The sequence below is a fragment of the Neoarius graeffei genome, chromosome 3 (assembly GCF_027579695.1).
Source record: "Neoarius graeffei isolate fNeoGra1 chromosome 3, fNeoGra1.pri, whole genome shotgun sequence".
Taxonomy (NCBI): domain Eukaryota; kingdom Metazoa; phylum Chordata; class Actinopteri; order Siluriformes; family Ariidae; genus Neoarius; species Neoarius graeffei.
In genome coordinates, this window is record NC_083571.1 from 31104225 (window position 1) to 31122371 (window position 18147).

Consider the following 18147-nt stretch of genomic DNA (forward strand, 5'->3'; position numbering starts at 1 on the left):
ACGTGCTCTTCTGAAGAACTGAATCCAGGCATTAAGAATCAATTTTGACTCCTCAGCAACAACAACAATAACAGAATTAGAGTCAGAATCAGAACAGAGTTAATTGTCAAGTACTTTCTCATGTACAAGACATTTGTTTTGGGGGTTAGTGCTTGAACAGTTAAGATAAAAGAATCATTATTATCATTTCTCCTGCTTACATTTGCTTTCATTTGTAGGGATTAAAGAGAAATGCAGTTAGACAATGAAGACAGAGAAAACAGAATGTCCTCGGCCAATCTAGGTGGCCCGACCCAAGAGGATGGCGCACGCAGGGTGTCACGAGTGCGCTCCCCCATGTTAGCGCTCTCCCTCACGCCAGTGGACCAGGAGCTACTGAGATCGCGGCTCGTATCCGCGGGACCTAGTGTCCTTCGTCGTGATCCCGACGCCTTGGTGTTCACACCTCACACCTTTAGACAGCAGAGACAGCATCACGTACAGAAACCCACACGATCTGAGCTGCTGGTGAGATACAAAAAAAAATTGATTAATCTTGACTAGTTCATTAATTTGTGCTTTCATTCATTCATTCATTCATTCATTCATTCATGCGTGCGTGTATTTTCATTGCTGCTCTGGAAACTGTATGCTTGTTGTGCTTTATTCCAGCCGGCTCTGAAGCCACACCAAAAGCAGCCAGAGAACATCGATGAGAAAAATCGTGAGAGGTTGATCAGTACTGGACAGAAGCCTCCTACAGGAAGGACAGACCCCGGTTCCTCCTCTTTTCACCTCCCTCAGATTCCGGACCATCTCAAAGAAAGACAGGTCTCTTTAGTCTGCTGGATATTACTTCACAAGCCAATTTGAGTCTCTACATGGATTAAAGGAGAACTGAAGGCCAAATTTTATTCTCAAAATTCTCTCATTTTGTTAAATATCGGAATGCATTTCTGGCAGCTATTTTGTCGCTGCTATAGCAAGTTCTGAGTGTTTGAAATGCGCTCTGTAATATATCAGTCCATATGTCAAAGCGATGGCTGTAAACGAGATTCGTTGAGACCTGTGCGAGACATCGTAGGACGGAAGTAAAACGTACAGCGGAAATCAAAGCTACCGACATCTGCCAACGTTGTCAAAAGACGTGCGCGTCCTCTTTCGAATGCTGACGTAATCAAGCCGGAAGTTTTCCCTGTGTCCGAAATCACTCCCTACTCTCTATACAGGGCACTACTATGGAATCAATTTTGTGCCAAAATGTTCATACAATACTTTTGAAATATCAAACAAAAACGACAAATCAAAATACAAAAAAACAAAAAGTCAATTTTTTTAGACTGGCAAACAAATTATTCATGTAATCGTGCAAAATATCAGTCTGTTACTCTTCAGAAACCTTTTATTTTTGTTCCGCGTCTTTCTCAGTTTTGTTTGACGTAATTTATTTTGGTTGCGATTCCAGCTTTCTCGTTTGCGCTCCCTGACTTTTTGCTTGCAGTTTTGGCACAAACTTGACGTGTGGGTGGGCTGTCCAGGAACGCATTCCCATTGGCTAACTTGTGTTTGACTGACAGCTACGCTCAGCCATTCCCTACTCGGATTCTGGCGGACTGTTTGACGAGTGACCGATCCATTGACGGTAAACAAGGATCGAGTGGACCTCAGTGGCGACTATGATATTGAATTTACACTTTGTTGAATTAATTCAGTATCATAGTCGCCACTGAAGTCCACTCGATCCTTGTTTACCGTCAATGGATCGGTCACTCGTCAAACAGTCCGCCAGAATCCGAGTAGGAAATGGCTGAGCGTAGCCGTCAGTCAAACACAAGTTAGCCAATGGGAATGCGTTCCTGGACAGCCCACCCACACGTGAAGTTTGTGCCAAAACTGCAAGCAAAAAGTCCGGGAGCGCAAACGAGAAAGCTGGAATCGCAACCAAAATAAATTACGTCAAACAAAACTGAGAAAGACACGGAACAAAAATAAAAGGTTTCTGAAGAGTAATAGACTGATATTTTGCACGATTACACGAATAATTTGTTTGCCAGTCTAAAAAAATTGACCTTTTTTTTGTATTTTGATTTGTCGTTTTTGTTTGATATTTCAAAAGTATTGTATGAACATTTTGGCACAAAATTGATTCCATAGACTACATGGTGTGGACACAGCGCTGTCCGAAACCTTAGTGAGGATTATGTGGGAACTGCGCTCAGTATAATATGTATTTATCTCAAAAATACACGCACGTGGGTCATTCCACGTCAATTCAACCGGGGCCCACGCACTTAGGTCTCAAATAATTCTGAAAAAATCACCAGATGTACCCATGTTCCCTAGGAGAAAGACTGTAAATTTATTTGAATGTAGGATGTATACTTTCCATGTTACAGCCAGTTTTACTGGGGGAGGGGGGTCAATTTTGTTCAGACTTTTTTTTTTTTTTTTGTCAAAGTTCACAAGCCCACAGCTCAAGAACTAAACCATGTAGGAGGCTCAAATGTTGCATGCTGGTACAGAAATAGGAATAGTACGTAGCAAAACTGTCATTTTGGGTCTGGATGATCCTGCATGGTCACAGCACTCCCTCAAAGATGATCAAAATTTTATTGGAGTGTTTGGCTGTGCTCTGTTTAGGCCTTCAGAAGGCACATTTTTACCCAACATAGGCTCTTGATTTTTTCCCCTTATTGAGAGAAGTAGAAACACTCTCAAAAAAAGCAATAAACAGAAAGGAAACTCTATCAGTGTTTGAACAGAAGACCTCACAAGTCTGACAAATCATTTTGGATGTCATTTTCAGAGCACCGTGACACCTTGTGGGAATGTGCGCAGATTTTTTTAAATATTTTTCTTTATTCTCCATGATCCCTTCTTTTTAAAAACACCAATTTGACTTGTCTTACTCGAATCTTTCTTTTTTATTTTCCACCCTGAACATGGGCAAAATGCACCATTGAGAGCAATATGTTTTCTATAATATTAATGTAAAGAGTAAATAACCAAAGGCCAATTTTGCCCTGACATGATCACCTGAGAGCGCCTGTGCAGGGGTGGAGGGATCCTTTTCAATTTCAATGATTCAGTGATTTTAGGGGCACCTGTGGTTCCTCTCAATAGTGGTCCTGTGCACCTCATTTGTCCTAACATGGCCTGATGGAGCTAATGTGATCACCTGAAGGTACCTGAGTAGAGGTGGGGTAGAGGCCTTTTATTTCAGTGATTCCAGTGGCACCTTTTGTCACTCTTGAATCTTAAAATGGCCAAAAATCTTCCAAGCTGTTCTTTTGGTTCTGCTGAAAGTGAATGTCATCTGTCTCATTATACAAGGTTAGTAGTCTTTTATTCACTTAATTTATTTATTAATGATTCAACTCTGGAATAAAGTCTTACAAATATATTGTCACATCACTTTAGCCTAGGTCACAACCGGACGTACGATTTTTTTGGCCGTGCGATTTTTGGCGTTTCCCAAATCGCTGCGGTTTTTTTTTTTGTTTGTTCGTGGAGAAAGACGCACGTTGGCCGTAAGTTTGTCTTGCAACCTGAAAAAAACGTAAGCGCCTGTAGAGTTTGTTTGACATGACAACGAACCTCTGCGGCCGGTCTACGGCTCGAAAATCAGCACGTCACACGCGCGCCCTCCGTGCGTTTCTTGCGTTTTTTGCACGTAGACCGGCCGTAGGAGCACGTACGGCCGGTTGTGACCTAGGATTTTGAAGGAAGCATGACCTCCTGAGGCTGTGATCTGGCTGAAACTGATGTTGAACTCCTAATTCTCAGATCGCAGAATAAAGCTGGACCAGATGCAACAATATGCGTTCATCACTGGAAGTTCTACATTGAAAAATATGAATACCTGCAAAAAACTTGTATTGACCCTCTGAGGCAACATTTAAAGGCAATAACAAAAAACCTCAAAACTCTTTTTTTTTTTTTTTTTTAAAGATATTTTTTTGGGCTTTTTGCACCTTTATTGGATAGGACAGTGTAGAGACAGGAAATGAGCGGGAGAGAGAGAGACAGGAAGGGATCGGGAAATGACCTCGGGCCGGAATCGAACCCGGGTCGCCCGCATTCATGGTATGGCGCCTTAACCACCTGAGCCACGACGCCCCCCAAAAAAAAAAAAAAAAAAAAAAAAAAAAAAAAACCTCAAAACTCTGAGCAAGGAGGATACTGACCAACTGAATGTGCTTAGTGATATTTCAGTGAGCCTTATTCCTGGTCAAAAAATGTGTTATAATTGTTGGTCAAAGCTCAACGGCCTGAATATCCCTTCAATGGAGCCAATCGAAGAGGTCACTATGGACTTCCAACCTTCAGAGGTATCAACACTGAACACCAGCCTAAAAGAACTTGGCGTGTCTCCTGTCAGAACTTCTCGAGTCAGTAATATGTCAAGCTATGCCAAAAGAAAAGCAACGGAAGTTAATAAGGCCCTTGTAATGAAGATCTCCTCGGCTTGTGGTGTGCCTTCATCCACATTAGAAGAATGCTCAAATTGCAAGGACCTGGACATTCTGATGGACCTGCTGAAAGAAAAGATTGCGGTTTCCCCAAGGAATGTGCAGACCCAACTCCTTACTCTGGTACCTGACAGCTGGACTGTGGAGAAAGTAACATAAAAATTTGAAGCCAGTCCATACATGGTGAAAGCTGCCCGAAAATTACGGCAAGAGCATGGTATCCTTGCAGAACCTCAGGCGCGGAGAGGGAAATGTATATCACCAGAAATTCATGCAAGAGTCAAAACTTTCTATGAGAGTGATGAATTTACCAGATTACTTCCAGGGGTAAAGGACTACAAGTCTGTAAAGTCCAGTGAAACAGGAATGCGGGAGCACAAGCAAAAACGACTGATCCTGATGAATTTGAATGAACTCTTTTGAAAATTATAAAGCCCAATTTCCTGAAGACAAAATAGGACTGTCCAAGTTCTGTATGCTACAACCCAGTCACTGCATCACTGTGGGGAGTAGAGGAACACACTCTGTATGCGTACGCCAAATTCAACAAAATATAAAACTAATGCTGGCTGCCCTGCCAAGTGGAGACCAGAGAATCACCTACCATGACCTGATGGCAAAGATTGTGTGTTCAGTAACATCAAAACTTTGTATGGTGCACAGATGTCCATGCTGCCCTGGGGTTGGTGTACTCAAGAGCTACCTGGAGACCTTGTGTGAATAATGGCCCTTTTCCACTACCCTTTTTCAGCTCACTTCAGCCCGACACGGCTCGCGTTTCGACTACCTTAGAGCAGCACGACTCAGCTCGCTTCAGCCCTGTTTAGCACCCAAAACTCGCACGGTTTTGGAGTGGGGCTGAAGCGAGCCAAACCGAGCCGAGCGGGGCTAGGGGTGTGAGCAGACACTCCCCTGTGCACCGATTGGTGAGGAGGAGTGTCCTCACATGTCCACACACGCCCCGCGAGCACGCTGGGATCTGTAAACACCATAAACCCGGAAGAAGAAGAATTACGAATTACGAGAATTTCTGAAGCCTTATGCGCCTCGCCTCATCTATACGCTCTTGCCAGTATCTGTTGGCGTTGTCGGTGACAACAAGCCACAGCACCAAGACCAGCAACACTAACGACTCCATGTTTATTGTTTACTATCCGGGTCGTGAGACTACCGCTTAAAAGATCACTGATGTCACTGTTTGCGCCGCCTAACGACATCACGTGACGTCCACCCACTTTCGCTAACTCCACCCAATGTGTCCACCCACTTCCAGCCAGCACGGTTCAGCGCGGTTGAAGTCGAAATGCAACTCCAACAGCCCCACTCAGCTCGACTCAGCACGGCACGGCTCAGCCCGACTCAGCCGCGTTGGTAGTGGAAAAGCGGCATTAGATGACATGACTGATGTTTTGTTCAAGCAATGGATTTCAACTGATCGCACCACAATTCAAGCATGCTCTAGCACATTGGTGGAATTTGTTGATACCATTGTGAAGAAGACTGACAAACCGACAAGTCATTTTATCTGGAAACACCAAGCGGCATTCTTGTCCACCTTAAAAGAACAGCTGGGACCAAATGAAGCGATAATCATCCTGGATTTTGCCGAGAATTACAGCTTTGTGGTACAAGATGCAGTTCAAGGATTTCACTGGGAGAATTCCCAAGCAACAATTCATCCTTTTGTTGCTTATTTCAAGCAGCTTGGTGAACTGCGACATGAGAGCATTTGCATCATAAGCGATTGTCTGCAACATGACGCAATAACTGTTCGCAGATTCCAGAAGGATGTCCTGAGCTACACTACCGTTCAAAAGTTTGGGGTCACTTTGAAATGTCCTTATTTTTGAAAGAAAAGCACTGTTCTTTTCAATGAAGATCCCTTTAAACTAATCAGAAATCCACTCTATCCATTGCTAATGTGGTAAATGACTATTCTAGCTGCAAATGTCTGGTTTTTGGTGCAATATCTCCATAGGTGTATAGAGGCCCATTTCCAGCAACTCTCACTCCAGTGTTCTAATGGTACAATGTGCTTGCTCATTGCCTCAGAAGGCTAATGGATGATTAGAAAACCCTTGTACAATCATGTTAGCACAGCTGAAAACAGTTGAGCTCTTTAGAGAAGCTATAAAACTGACCTTCCTTTGAGCAGATTGAGTTTCTGGAGCATCACATTTGTGGGGTCGATTAAATGCTCAAAATGGCCAGAAAAATGTCTCGACTATATTTTCTATTCATTTTACAACTTATGGTGGTACAACCCCGATTCCAAAAAAGTTGGGACAAAGTACAAATTGTAAATAAAAACTGAATGCAATAATTTACAAATCTCAGAAACCGATACTGTATTCACAATCAAACATAGACAACATATCAAATGTCGAAAGTGAGACATTTTGAAATTTCATGCCAAATATTGGCTCATTTGAAATTTCATGACAGCAACACATCTCAAAAAAGTTGGGACAGGGTCAATAAGAGGCTGGAAAAGTTAAAGGTACAAAAAAAGGAACAGCTGGAGGACCAAATTGCAACTCATTAGGTCAATTGGCAATAGGTCATTAACATGACTGGGTATAAAAAGAGCATCTTGGAGTGGCAGCGGCTCTCAGAAGTAAAGATGGGAAGAGGATCACCAATCCCCCTAATTCTGCGCTGACAAATAGTGGAGCAATATCAGAAAGGAGTTCGACAGTGTAAAATTGCAAAGAGTTTGAACATATCATCATCTACAGTGCATAATATCATCAAAAGATTCAGAGAATCTGGAAGAATCTCTGTGCGTAAGGGTCAAGGCCGGAAAACCATACTGGGTGCCCGTGATCTTCGGGCCCTTAGATGGCACTGCATCACATACAGGCATGCTTCTGTATTGGAAATCACAAAATGGGCTCAGGAATATTTCCAGAGAACATTATCTGTGAACACAATTCACCGTGCCATCCGCCGTTGCCAGCTAAAACTCTATAGTTCAAAGAAGAAGCCGTATCTAAACATGATCCAGAAGCGCAGACGTCTTCTCTGGGCCAAGGCTCATTTAAAATGGACTGTGGCAAAGTGGAAAACTGTTCTGTGGTCAGACGAATCAAAATTTGAAGTTCTTTATGGAAATCAGGGACGCCGTGTCATTCGGACTAAAGAGGAGAAGGACGGCCCAAGTTGTTATCAGCGCTCAGTTCAGAAGCCTGCATCTCTGATGGTATGGGGTTGCATTAGTGCGTGTGGCATGGACGGCTTACACATCTGGAAAGACACCATCAATGCTGAAAGGTATATCCAGGTTCTAGAGCAACATATGCTCCCATCCAGACGACGTCTCTTTCAGGGAAGACCTTGCATTTTCCAACATGACACTGCCAAACCACATACTGCATCAATTACAGCATCATGGCTGCGTAGAAGAAGGGTCCGGGTACTGAACTGGCCAGCCTGCAGTCCAGATCTTTCACCCATAGAAAACATTTGGCGCATCATAAAACGGAAGATACGACAAAAAAGACCTAAGACAGTTGAGCAACTAGAATCCTACATTAGACAAGAATGGGTTAACATTCCTATCCCTAAACTTGAGCAACTTGTCTCCTCAGTCCCCAGACGTTTACAGACTGTTGTAAAGAGAAAAGGGGATGTCTCACAGTGGTAAACATGGCCTTGTCCCAACTTTTTTGAAATGTGTTGTTGTCATGAAATTTAAAATCACCTAATTTTTCTCTTTAAATGATACATTTTCTCAGTTTAAACATTTGATATGTCATCTATGTTCTATTCTGAATAAAATATGGAATTTTGAAACTTCCACATCATTGGATTCCGTTTTTATTTACAATTTGTACTTTGTCCCAACTTTTTTGGAATCGGGGTTGTAAATAAAAGTGTGACTTTTCATGGAAAACACAAAATTGTCTGGGTGACCCCAAACTTTTGAACGGTAGTGTACCTGCAAAAGACAGCACCCCAACTAAGCAAAATCTTTTACTTCTCAGATGGAGCTTCATCTCAGTATAAAAATTTCAAAAACGTTGCGAATCTTGTGTGTCATCAGCATGATTTTGGATTTGAAGCCGAATGGCGTTTTTTTTTTGCTACATCCCATGGCAAGAATGTCTGCGATGGCGTGGGTGGCACTATTAAAAGAGAAGCAGCAAAAGCCAGTCTCCAAGCAGCAACTTCCGGACACATTCTGACACCAGCAGATTTATCTGAGTGGGGCGTAGGACATATAAAAAATGTTCACTTTTTGTTCATATCAAATGAAGACGTCATATATCATGCTGCTGAACGGAGGATGGATGCGATTCTCCAAGGCCAGAAGAGTACCTGGTACTCGAGAATACCACTGTTACATCCCTACAGAGGACGGCAGACTCAAAGTAAGTCGGGTGTCTGGGGAAGACAGTCAGCTGACTGTTCAAATATTCACTGAAGGAGCCGAGATGCTACTGTTTCCTGATCACACTCATGCTGCATCAGCAGTGTCCGTCACATTAGACCAGTGCCATATTGGATTGGCTATGTTGGATGCATGTATGATGAAAAATGTTGGATTGGTATGATTCGTGACAAGAGTGAAGCGGAATCAGACATCCAGATGTGTTTCATGCACCCAAACTATCCCACTCCATCTTTCCACTGGCCATCAAGAGAAGATATTTGTTGGATGCCATTACAATGCATCGTTGCATTCCTTAGTGCACCTACAACTGTCAGTGGGAGGCAGTACCACCTTGATCTCAAAGACACAAGGGGTGTTCACACGGCACATATTTGCATCGATGCTGCACCGATGTATTTTGTTGCGATATATCTTACACCGGTGTAAATTTTGTGGAGCGTTCACACGTCACAAACCTGCTTACTAGAGAGAAGCGTGTTAGCACCGGTGCAGCCCCACTTGCGTTCACACGGCAGTTTTTGCGACCGTGCTATACGATAGTAATAATGCGGAAATGAAATATGCGCGTGCGTGAAAATGTACTTCCTTTTCCCGGTTGTCATGGCATCACCAAGCGCCGGGAAAACAACGTGGATGAAGACACCAGTGTTGCCAGATACTGCTGACGTTTTCCAGCCCAAAATATGTTCAAATCCGCCAAAATGCACTTAAAACCGCCCAATCTGGCAACACTGGAAGACATGCAGTTCTGTTGTTGTTGATATTCGGCATTTTGGAAGCGCAAAATACCAGGATGCAAATTATGCAATGCCCGTATGTAATCAACTCTCTTCACGCGTAACGAGTCGACCCCGTAGCGTTCAGACGTCCCATTTTATATCGGTGCTGCCCCGCAAACTACCGTATTTTTCGGACTATAAGTTGCACTTTTTTTCATGGTTTGGCTGGCAATGCAACTTATACTCCGGTGCGACGTATATATGTTTTTGTTTTTTTTTTCACCGTGGAATAACTGGAGCTGATGCGGAGTCTGACGACAGCCACGCAGAAGAAGAGGAAACGGCGCTTCGTCTGCTGCTGGAGTTGGCAGAGTTGTTCAGAAGCGACACCGAGGATGAGGAATTCAATGGATTTGCTGATTTGGAGTGAAATCATCAGCTTGATAAACTTGATTGACCTGTGTTTTATTATTAATGATAGGCCTATAGTTATTTAAATAAGTTATGTAATGATTTTAGGCAGTGCTTAATTTGTGAAGTGGGAGGTCCCGGAACGCAGGAGGTGGGTGGGTCCGGCGACTCAAAAAAAAAAAAGGCGGGGGATGGTTTACTATAACTTTACGCACATGCGCTTATTGTGTGTGTAAAATAATAATAATAATAATAATAATAATAATATCAGACATTATGATCTTAGAAAACGCTTTAGTGACAAACAGTTACAGACAGTAATATGCCGTGATATTATATTATAAAATATTAATTTTTATTAGTCTATATATTAAATTATATATTACATTTATCTTCTAAAATAACAGACTGTACTCATCACAACCGGTTTATTTCACCATTGGAGATCAGATCACACAAGACATGAGTTAAATGACTCATTTTAAGGATTTAAGTAGGGGATTTAAAAGCGGTTGCTGTTGTTGTTTTTCACTAGACGGTTGTTTTTACTACCGTACCTGTCTTTGGAGATGATATACCTATAGCCTACTTGACCTCTGATTTGATGAAATAAAATTCGACAAAAATGAAGAATGACACTCCTCGATGATGACTACAACTTTAATAACACAGATGAAAGAGCCATGGGGCGATAATAAGCCCTACCGGTAAAAATATTCTAAAAGCAAACTGATTAATGCATCAGTAATAGGCTACTAATATTAGTTATAATAATAATATAGGCTATTAGTAATAACGATAGTGATAGTATTAAAGATAGTAGTAGATATTTAAAATAATCAGACTAGGCTACTTACAGGGCAAAGGGCGCGTTATCACTGCTCAGCTGTTCGTTTATTAAATAAACAATGCAGTCGCGCAGTAACCACGCGCCGCTTATCAGATACAATCACAGATTCCATGGATAGAATAACCCTTCAAAAAAGTGCGACTTATAGTCCGGTGCGACGTATATATGTTTTTTCGTCTTCATAATGCATTTTTTGGCTGATGCGACTTAAACTCCGGAGCGACGTATAGTCCGGAAAATACGGTAGCATTTACTCCGGAGTAAATTTCTTAAACCACCTCCCGAGCAGGGTTAGATTTGCGCCGGTTTAAGCAGTTTTCAGGGGCTACACCGCTATAACTTTGTATCGTGTGAACGCTCAACCGGGGCAGCCCCGGTGCTACACCGGAGTAAAAGTTGCCGTGTGAACACCCCTAAAGATGCTCTACACTCTGCACTTCAAATGAAACAGAAATGAGGCTAGTTATGATTAATTGTTATAAATGAGCATGATGTAAAATGAAGTACCATGTTTGTTTTGTGCTTAATGTGCCTCTGATTACTTATTTCTGATGTTTTTTCTTTCAGTTTTGATGTTTGCCATCAGTGGGGGAAAAAGTGCATTTTGTCCATATTCAGAGTGGAAAATAAAAATGAAAGATTCACATAAGACAAGTCAAATTGGTGTTTTTAAAAAGAAGGGATCATGGAGAATGAAGAAAACAATACAAAAAAAATCTGCGCACATTCCCGCAAGGTGTTACAGTGCTCTGAAAATCTCATCTCATCTCATTATCTCTAGCCGCTTTATCCTGTTCTACAGGGTCGCAGGCAAGCTGGAGCCTATCCCAGCTGACTACGGGCGAAAGGCGGGGTACACCCTGGACAAGTCGCCAGGTCATCACAGGGCCGGCACATAGACACAGACAACCATTCACACTCACATTCACACCTACGCTCAATTTAGAGTCACCAGTTAACCTAACCTGCATGTCTTTGGACTGTGGGGGAAACCGGAGCACCCGGAGGAAACCCATGCGGACACGGGGAGAACATGCAAACTCCACACAGAAAGGCCCTCGCCGGCCACGGGGCTCGAACCCGGACCTTCTTGCTGTGAGGCGACAGCGCTAACCACTACACCACCGTGCCACCCCTGCTCTGAAAATGACATCCAAAATGATTTGTCAGACTTGTGAGGTCTTCTGTTCAAACACTGATAGAGTTTCCTTTCTGTTTATTGCTTTTTTTGGGAGTGTTTCTACTTCTCTCAATAAGGGGAAAAAATCAAGAGCCTATGTTGGGTAAAAATGTGCCTTCTGAAGGCCTAAACAGAGCACAGCCAAACACTCCAATAAAATTTTGATCATCTTTGAGGGAGTGCTGTGACCATGCAGGATCATCCAGACCCAAAATGACAGTTTTGCTACGTACTATTCCTATTTCTGTACCAGCATGCAACATTTGAGCGTCCTCCATGGTTTAGTTCTTGAGCTGTGGGCTTGTGAACTTTGACAAAAAAAAGAGTCTGAACAAAATTGACCCCCCTCCCCCAGTAAAACTGGCTGTAACATGGAAAGTATACATCTTACATTCAAATAAATTTACAGTGTTTCTCCTAGGGAACATGGGTACATCTGGTGATTTTTTTTTTTTCAGAATTTTTTGAGACCTAAGTGCGCGGGCCCCGGTTGATTTGATGTGGAATGACCCATGTGTTTATTATTTTAAAAACCCACCAGCCGCCTGATCTGGCACGTTTTAATTGCGCGACAGTAATGACGTAAATACCAGTGCGACGGACTCGTCCTTATCCTGCCGTCTTTCCAACTCTTCTCTACTCCACGTTGGTTGGAAGCCGTATGGAATAATCTCCATCACTGATGAAGCTGGCAAATCTCAAAATGAATCTAAATTGGAACGACATGGCGATCTGGCCTCTGTGTAAACGGTTTTCAAAATGGCAGCACTGACGCTTCACGTTTGAAGTCTCGCACAAGTCTCGTGAAGATCTCGCGGATAAGCGACGCCTGCCGTGGACCAAACGAACTACATTCAACATGGCTAAAAACCGAAAAGGCCGATAAGTATAATAGAATAATACGCCAATACGAGTCGCGATATAAGGTTAATAAAACCGAAAACGTAATCGAATAACATGTGAATTAAGAAATAAAGCAAGTTTAAAAATGACTTCAGTTCCCCTTTAAACAGTGTTGTTGCTGTTTGTTGTTTCCACAGGTTCAGCTCACTCAGAGCTACACTTCTTCTGCCAAAAAGCCGAGGAGATCTTTGAAAAGCCGTGATGCCACTCCGAGCCTTTTAACCTATACCCCGTCTCCACCCATCTCCAGTCCACCTCACTTCAGCTCTGTAGAGGAAGTGATCCGCGCTGGACCTCACTCTCCCTGCGAGATCGTACAGATCATTAGGAACAACCCTCACCTCGGCATGTTCTACCTGATGCCAGGGGCTTCCAACGCACCCTTCGACCTGGAGTAAGATTCAGCTGTTTTATGATAGATCTTTCAGTTTTTAATCCCCAGCTGGCTGAAAGGCCCGAAGGTCTTGGCGATGTCCATCTGTCTGTCCCGGGAAGGGTGCTCACCTTCTGAAATCAACTCCTCTCACAATTTTTGGAGGAATTTCACGAAACTTGTCAGGATTCTTTGTTATATGTGGGTATAATACACGTATTGTAATTTCGTTAAATTGGGTCACATTTTACCAGAGTTACAGCCCTTGATTAACGAATTATACTTTGACAATTTCATGAAGGTGTGGTTTCCTTCTGACATCAACTCCTCTCACAATTTTTGGACGAATTTCTTGAAGCTTGTCAAAAGGCCTTGTTATATGACGGTAATATGCATATAGCGATTTAATTTCGTTTGGGAAAATTTTCCCAGAGTTTTGACCCCTTGATTAAATAACTTGTACTTTGACAATTTCATGAGGGTGTACGTTCTTCTGAAATCACCTCCTCTCACAATTTGTGGAGGAATTTCACCAAACGTGGTAAAAGACTTTGTTATATGACAGTTATACACATATTGAAATTTTGTTTAATTTGGGCAAATTTTGCCAGAGTTATGCCCTTGATTATTAACAAACTTGCACTTTGGCAATTTCATCAAGGTGTGCTTGCTTTCTGAAATCAACTTCCCTCACAATTTTTATCCCTCGCTGGCCGAAAGGCCCGAAGGGGGATTATGTCGTGGCGATTTCTGTCTGTCCGTCCATCCGTCCTGGGAACGGTCCAGGGCTCGACATTAACTTTTAACTTTTAAACCCACTTGTAGTACTATTTTGCGAGTACTGCTTTTTTTTTTTTTTTTTTTAGGAAAACCATAGAATAGTTGTGAATTGCAACATAAAATGAAGCTCACACATTGAGTTGAAGTTTGGTTATAGATTAAGTTTATTATTAAGTTTGGTTATTGGTTACTTTTTGTTTGTAATGGACAAATAACAATTTTATCCAAAATAGTTTTTCCTGCCTTAGTCGATTTATTTCCATTTCACATGCATGCAGCTGTTGTAAAGTTCAGTGTGTTTGTGTAGCGCTCTCTCTCAGACTGTAGGTTCATTACTCGATAATGTAGAAATCATACAATAGAAATCTATAACAAAGTTTGTAAGAAGAAAACAATAGGGTGCCAAGACTTTTGAATAGTACTGTGTTTGAGAATATTTATAGTTTTGTTTTGTTTTTGTTATATTATCCACCTCTAGGTTTTAAAGAATAAAAAAAACCCGTGCTGCGTCATGACAGACAGGATAATGTTTGAGTTTAAAATTATTGTTTAGTGTGTAGGTTGTGGGTGTTTTATACAGACCTGGCAACCTGTAACTGAATCAGTTCAGCCAGTTTGTCATGACGCAGTATGTTTTTTTTTTTTTTTTTTTTTTTTTTTTTAATAAACCTAGAGGTGGATGATATAACAAAAAAAAAAAAACAGATATATAAATATTTTGCACAGGACTGCGTTCCTTTGATAACAGGAACAAAGCTCCAGCTCTCTCTGCTCTTAATCTGTTCTGTTCTTTCAGGATTTATCGCGCATGTCGCTCCTTGTTGAGTTTTTTATGCCCGAGTTGTTTGAAACCAATCTGGGTTTTCTGTGTCGAATAAAGAAGTGGCTTCACCTGTAAGAAAACCAAACGCTTTCATGAAGGAGCTAACTCGAATACGAGCAGAAAAAAAATAAAACGAGATTCTTAAGCAAACTCTTCCATCCTCACTTCCGACTTTCTGTTTTTGTAAAATGCATTTTAAATACAATCGTGAATTTCTCTGGAGTTTTCAGGCTGAGCTCTTCTCCTCGTATTCTTTAACCGCTCATTTCCTCGTTGTTCTTGAAGCATTTGCTTCTATTTGTTCACATTTTTCTTGATAGCGGGGAGACGGTAACGCCTTTTATCTATTTCTCTGTTTGAACGAGCAAAAACAGCACAAAAATGAACCGTGTTGAAGACAGATTAAGCCTTGCTTGCATGAAAGACGGTGTCTGTCTGACCCCGGCTGTAATTATCACGTGATGCCTGACGTCATGCACAAGGCGTCTATAAACAGTACGTGTCCCATACTACAATAGCGGGGGGATATAAAATAACTTGCAAAGCAGTAAATGAAACCGAGACTAAGAAAACAGCCAAGACACAATGGTGGATACGTAGTGAGGGACGCTTTTAGGAACTGAAATAAAAGCTCAAAAAGCCTCATTTTTGTAGTGCTGGTTCATAATATATGCTCATTCCAACTTGCCCGGTCAGGCATGTTGGGGACATATCCCATTTATCCGAATGCATGTTTCACTTGCCCCGGACAATCGGGCAGTCCTTAATATCGAGCCCTGGTGTACTCACCTTCTGAAATCAACTCCTCTCACAATTTTTGGAGGAATTTCACGAAATTTGACAGGATTCTTTGTTATATGTCAGTAATATGCATATTGCAATTTCGTTCAATTCAGTCGCATTTTACCGGAATTATGGCAGAGGTACCAGCGGGGGATACTGTGCTCTCAGAGCTCTCTTGTATATACGGCCTCAGCATTGATCAGTTGTGTAAAGTGAGTGTGTGAAACTCTATCCTAACTGCATGAGGACATTAACGGCATTCTGATGATTTTTTTCTGACAGGATCGTACTATACGAAGCCACCAACAAGTCGAATTACTACACCATCGGCGCGGACAGCATGACGCACTACAATATTGACGGCGTGACTTTCACGTCGCTGGAGCGCTGGGAGCAGGAGTACCTTTACCATCGATGTCTCTTGCGCATCCCGACCTTCGCCCTCTTCCGCAAAAGAAAAACTTTTCATATGTGGCGTGCCAATGTGCGTGCCAAAATCATCAAAGCGCGCAAACGTGCCCTGAAAGAGAGACTGTTCATCATGAATGAGGTGCGTCTGTGTGTGTGGTTTTAGCTACAATGAGCTTGCTGTCCCTCGGTTAAAAATGGTGGCATATCAGTTATATTTGCTCAGCCAATGACATCATGTTATTACCATCTGTTTTTTTCCCTTGTTTTAAAATGTCTTTGTATTAATGTTAAAAATGGAATATTTGACATTTGTTCCACGAAACTGAATCGTACATGAGCTGATAGCCGACAAGGCACATAGTGCTGAGTTGGCTGTAAGCCATGTACGACGAGATTGGGTGGAATAACTGTTTTATTCTATCCACATTCACTGGGTTTTGAGAAACAGAGCATTTTTATTTTATTTTTTAAAAATACATTATTTATTTATGAAAAAAAGGAATCCAAGGCGGGGCGACACGGGGGTGTAGTGGTTAGCGCTGTCGCCTCACAGCAAGAAGGTCCGGGTTTGAGCCCCGTGGCCGGCGAGGGCCTTTCTGTGCGGAGTTTGCATGTTCTTCCTGTGTCCGAGTGGGTTTCCTCCGGGTGCTCCGGTTTCCCCCACAGTCCAAAGACATGCAGGTTAGGTTAACTGGTGACTCTAAATTGAGCGTAGGTGTGAATGTGAATGGTTGTCTGTGTCTATGTGTCAGCCCTGTGATGACCTGGCGACTTGTCCAGGGTGTACCCCGCCTTTCGCCCGTAGTCAGCTGGGATAGGCTCCAGCTTGCCTGCGACCCTGTAGAACAGGATAAAGCGGCTAGAGATAATGAGATGAGATGAGGAATCCAAGGCACTCTTCGTATCCAACTATATAAAAAGCCTTTTTATAGTTTTTTATATAGTTGAATACAAAGAGTGCCTTGGATTCCTTTTTTTTTCCCCAAAGGTTTTTGCATTCCCTATACCAAAGAGCACTTTCAATTTTTAAATTTTTATTCTTTTTTCATTCATTCCTGAGCACTTTGGATTTTTTCTCATCTTATGAAGACATTATTTATTTATTTATTATTGATTTTATAATTTTACTATTTATATTTTTATATATCTATAGAATATATAATTATAATAGCAATTTGTGAAAAATGCTATTATAATAATTCTGGAAAAATAAAAAAGATACGTTCTTACCATCAAATACTTTTTCTTTCTTTTTTTAAATTTTTTTTTGGGTTTTCTTCTTATTCTTGAGGGTTTTTTTTGGCGGTTGGCAAACCAACTTAAAGGTGCGTTACCGCCACGGACTGGGCTGGAGTGTGGAACAGGAGATTTTTTTTGGGGGGGGGGGAACAAAACAAAAAACTATATTCTTTTATCTATTCCTGTTTCTTTTAAATACTTGATGCTAATTTTTGTGGTTTTGTTTTTAGAGTTCTTATTTCGTCCTCGGTTGGTTCAGCAACATGCACCGCCATTTTGTTTTAGTCTTCTCACAGTATATGAGCTGATATCCTAGTAGTAGAGTAGCCAATCAGAGCACACGTTTGCTCATATCCAGTGAATGTGGATAGAATAAAATAAATTATATTACAACACTGTTGAGTTCACAAATCTGGTTAGTTGATGAATTTTCTAGAACAGCACCTCTGAAAGTGGCACTGGCTGTAATGCAAATCGAAGAAGAAGCCTTTATTTGTCACATGCACACTCAAGCGTCGTGAAATTCGTCTTCTGCATTTAACTCATCTGAAACAGTGAACACACGCAAGTGAGCAATGAGCACACACACCCAGAGCAGTGTCAGCTAGCCCAAGCTAAGCCCAAGGCCGCCGCATGTTAACCCAACCGCATGTCTTTGGATTGTGGGCGAAACCGGAGCACCCAGACACAGGGAGAACATGCAAACTCCACACAGAAAGGCCCTCGCCAGCCGCTGCGAACCCAGAACCTTCTTGCTGTGAGGCGACCGTGCTAACCACTACATCACCGTACCGCCCATCACATGTTTTATATTAACGTACTCATTCT

General features: G+C 42.0%; 1 protein-coding gene across 1 annotated transcript in view; it reads left to right on the forward strand.

The window, feature by feature from the left end:
* Positions 1-264: 264 nt before the first annotated feature.
* The window catches only part of dnah6 (dynein, axonemal, heavy chain 6), a 276461-nt gene continuing 258578 nt past the window's right edge, over positions 265-18147 (forward strand). Inside the window, 4 exon segments of the mRNA XM_060916664.1 lie at positions 265-477; positions 652-810; positions 13048-13304; positions 15952-16219. Of these exon segments, the coding sequence (XP_060772647.1) occupies positions 265-477; positions 652-810; positions 13048-13304; positions 15952-16219 (897 nt within the window).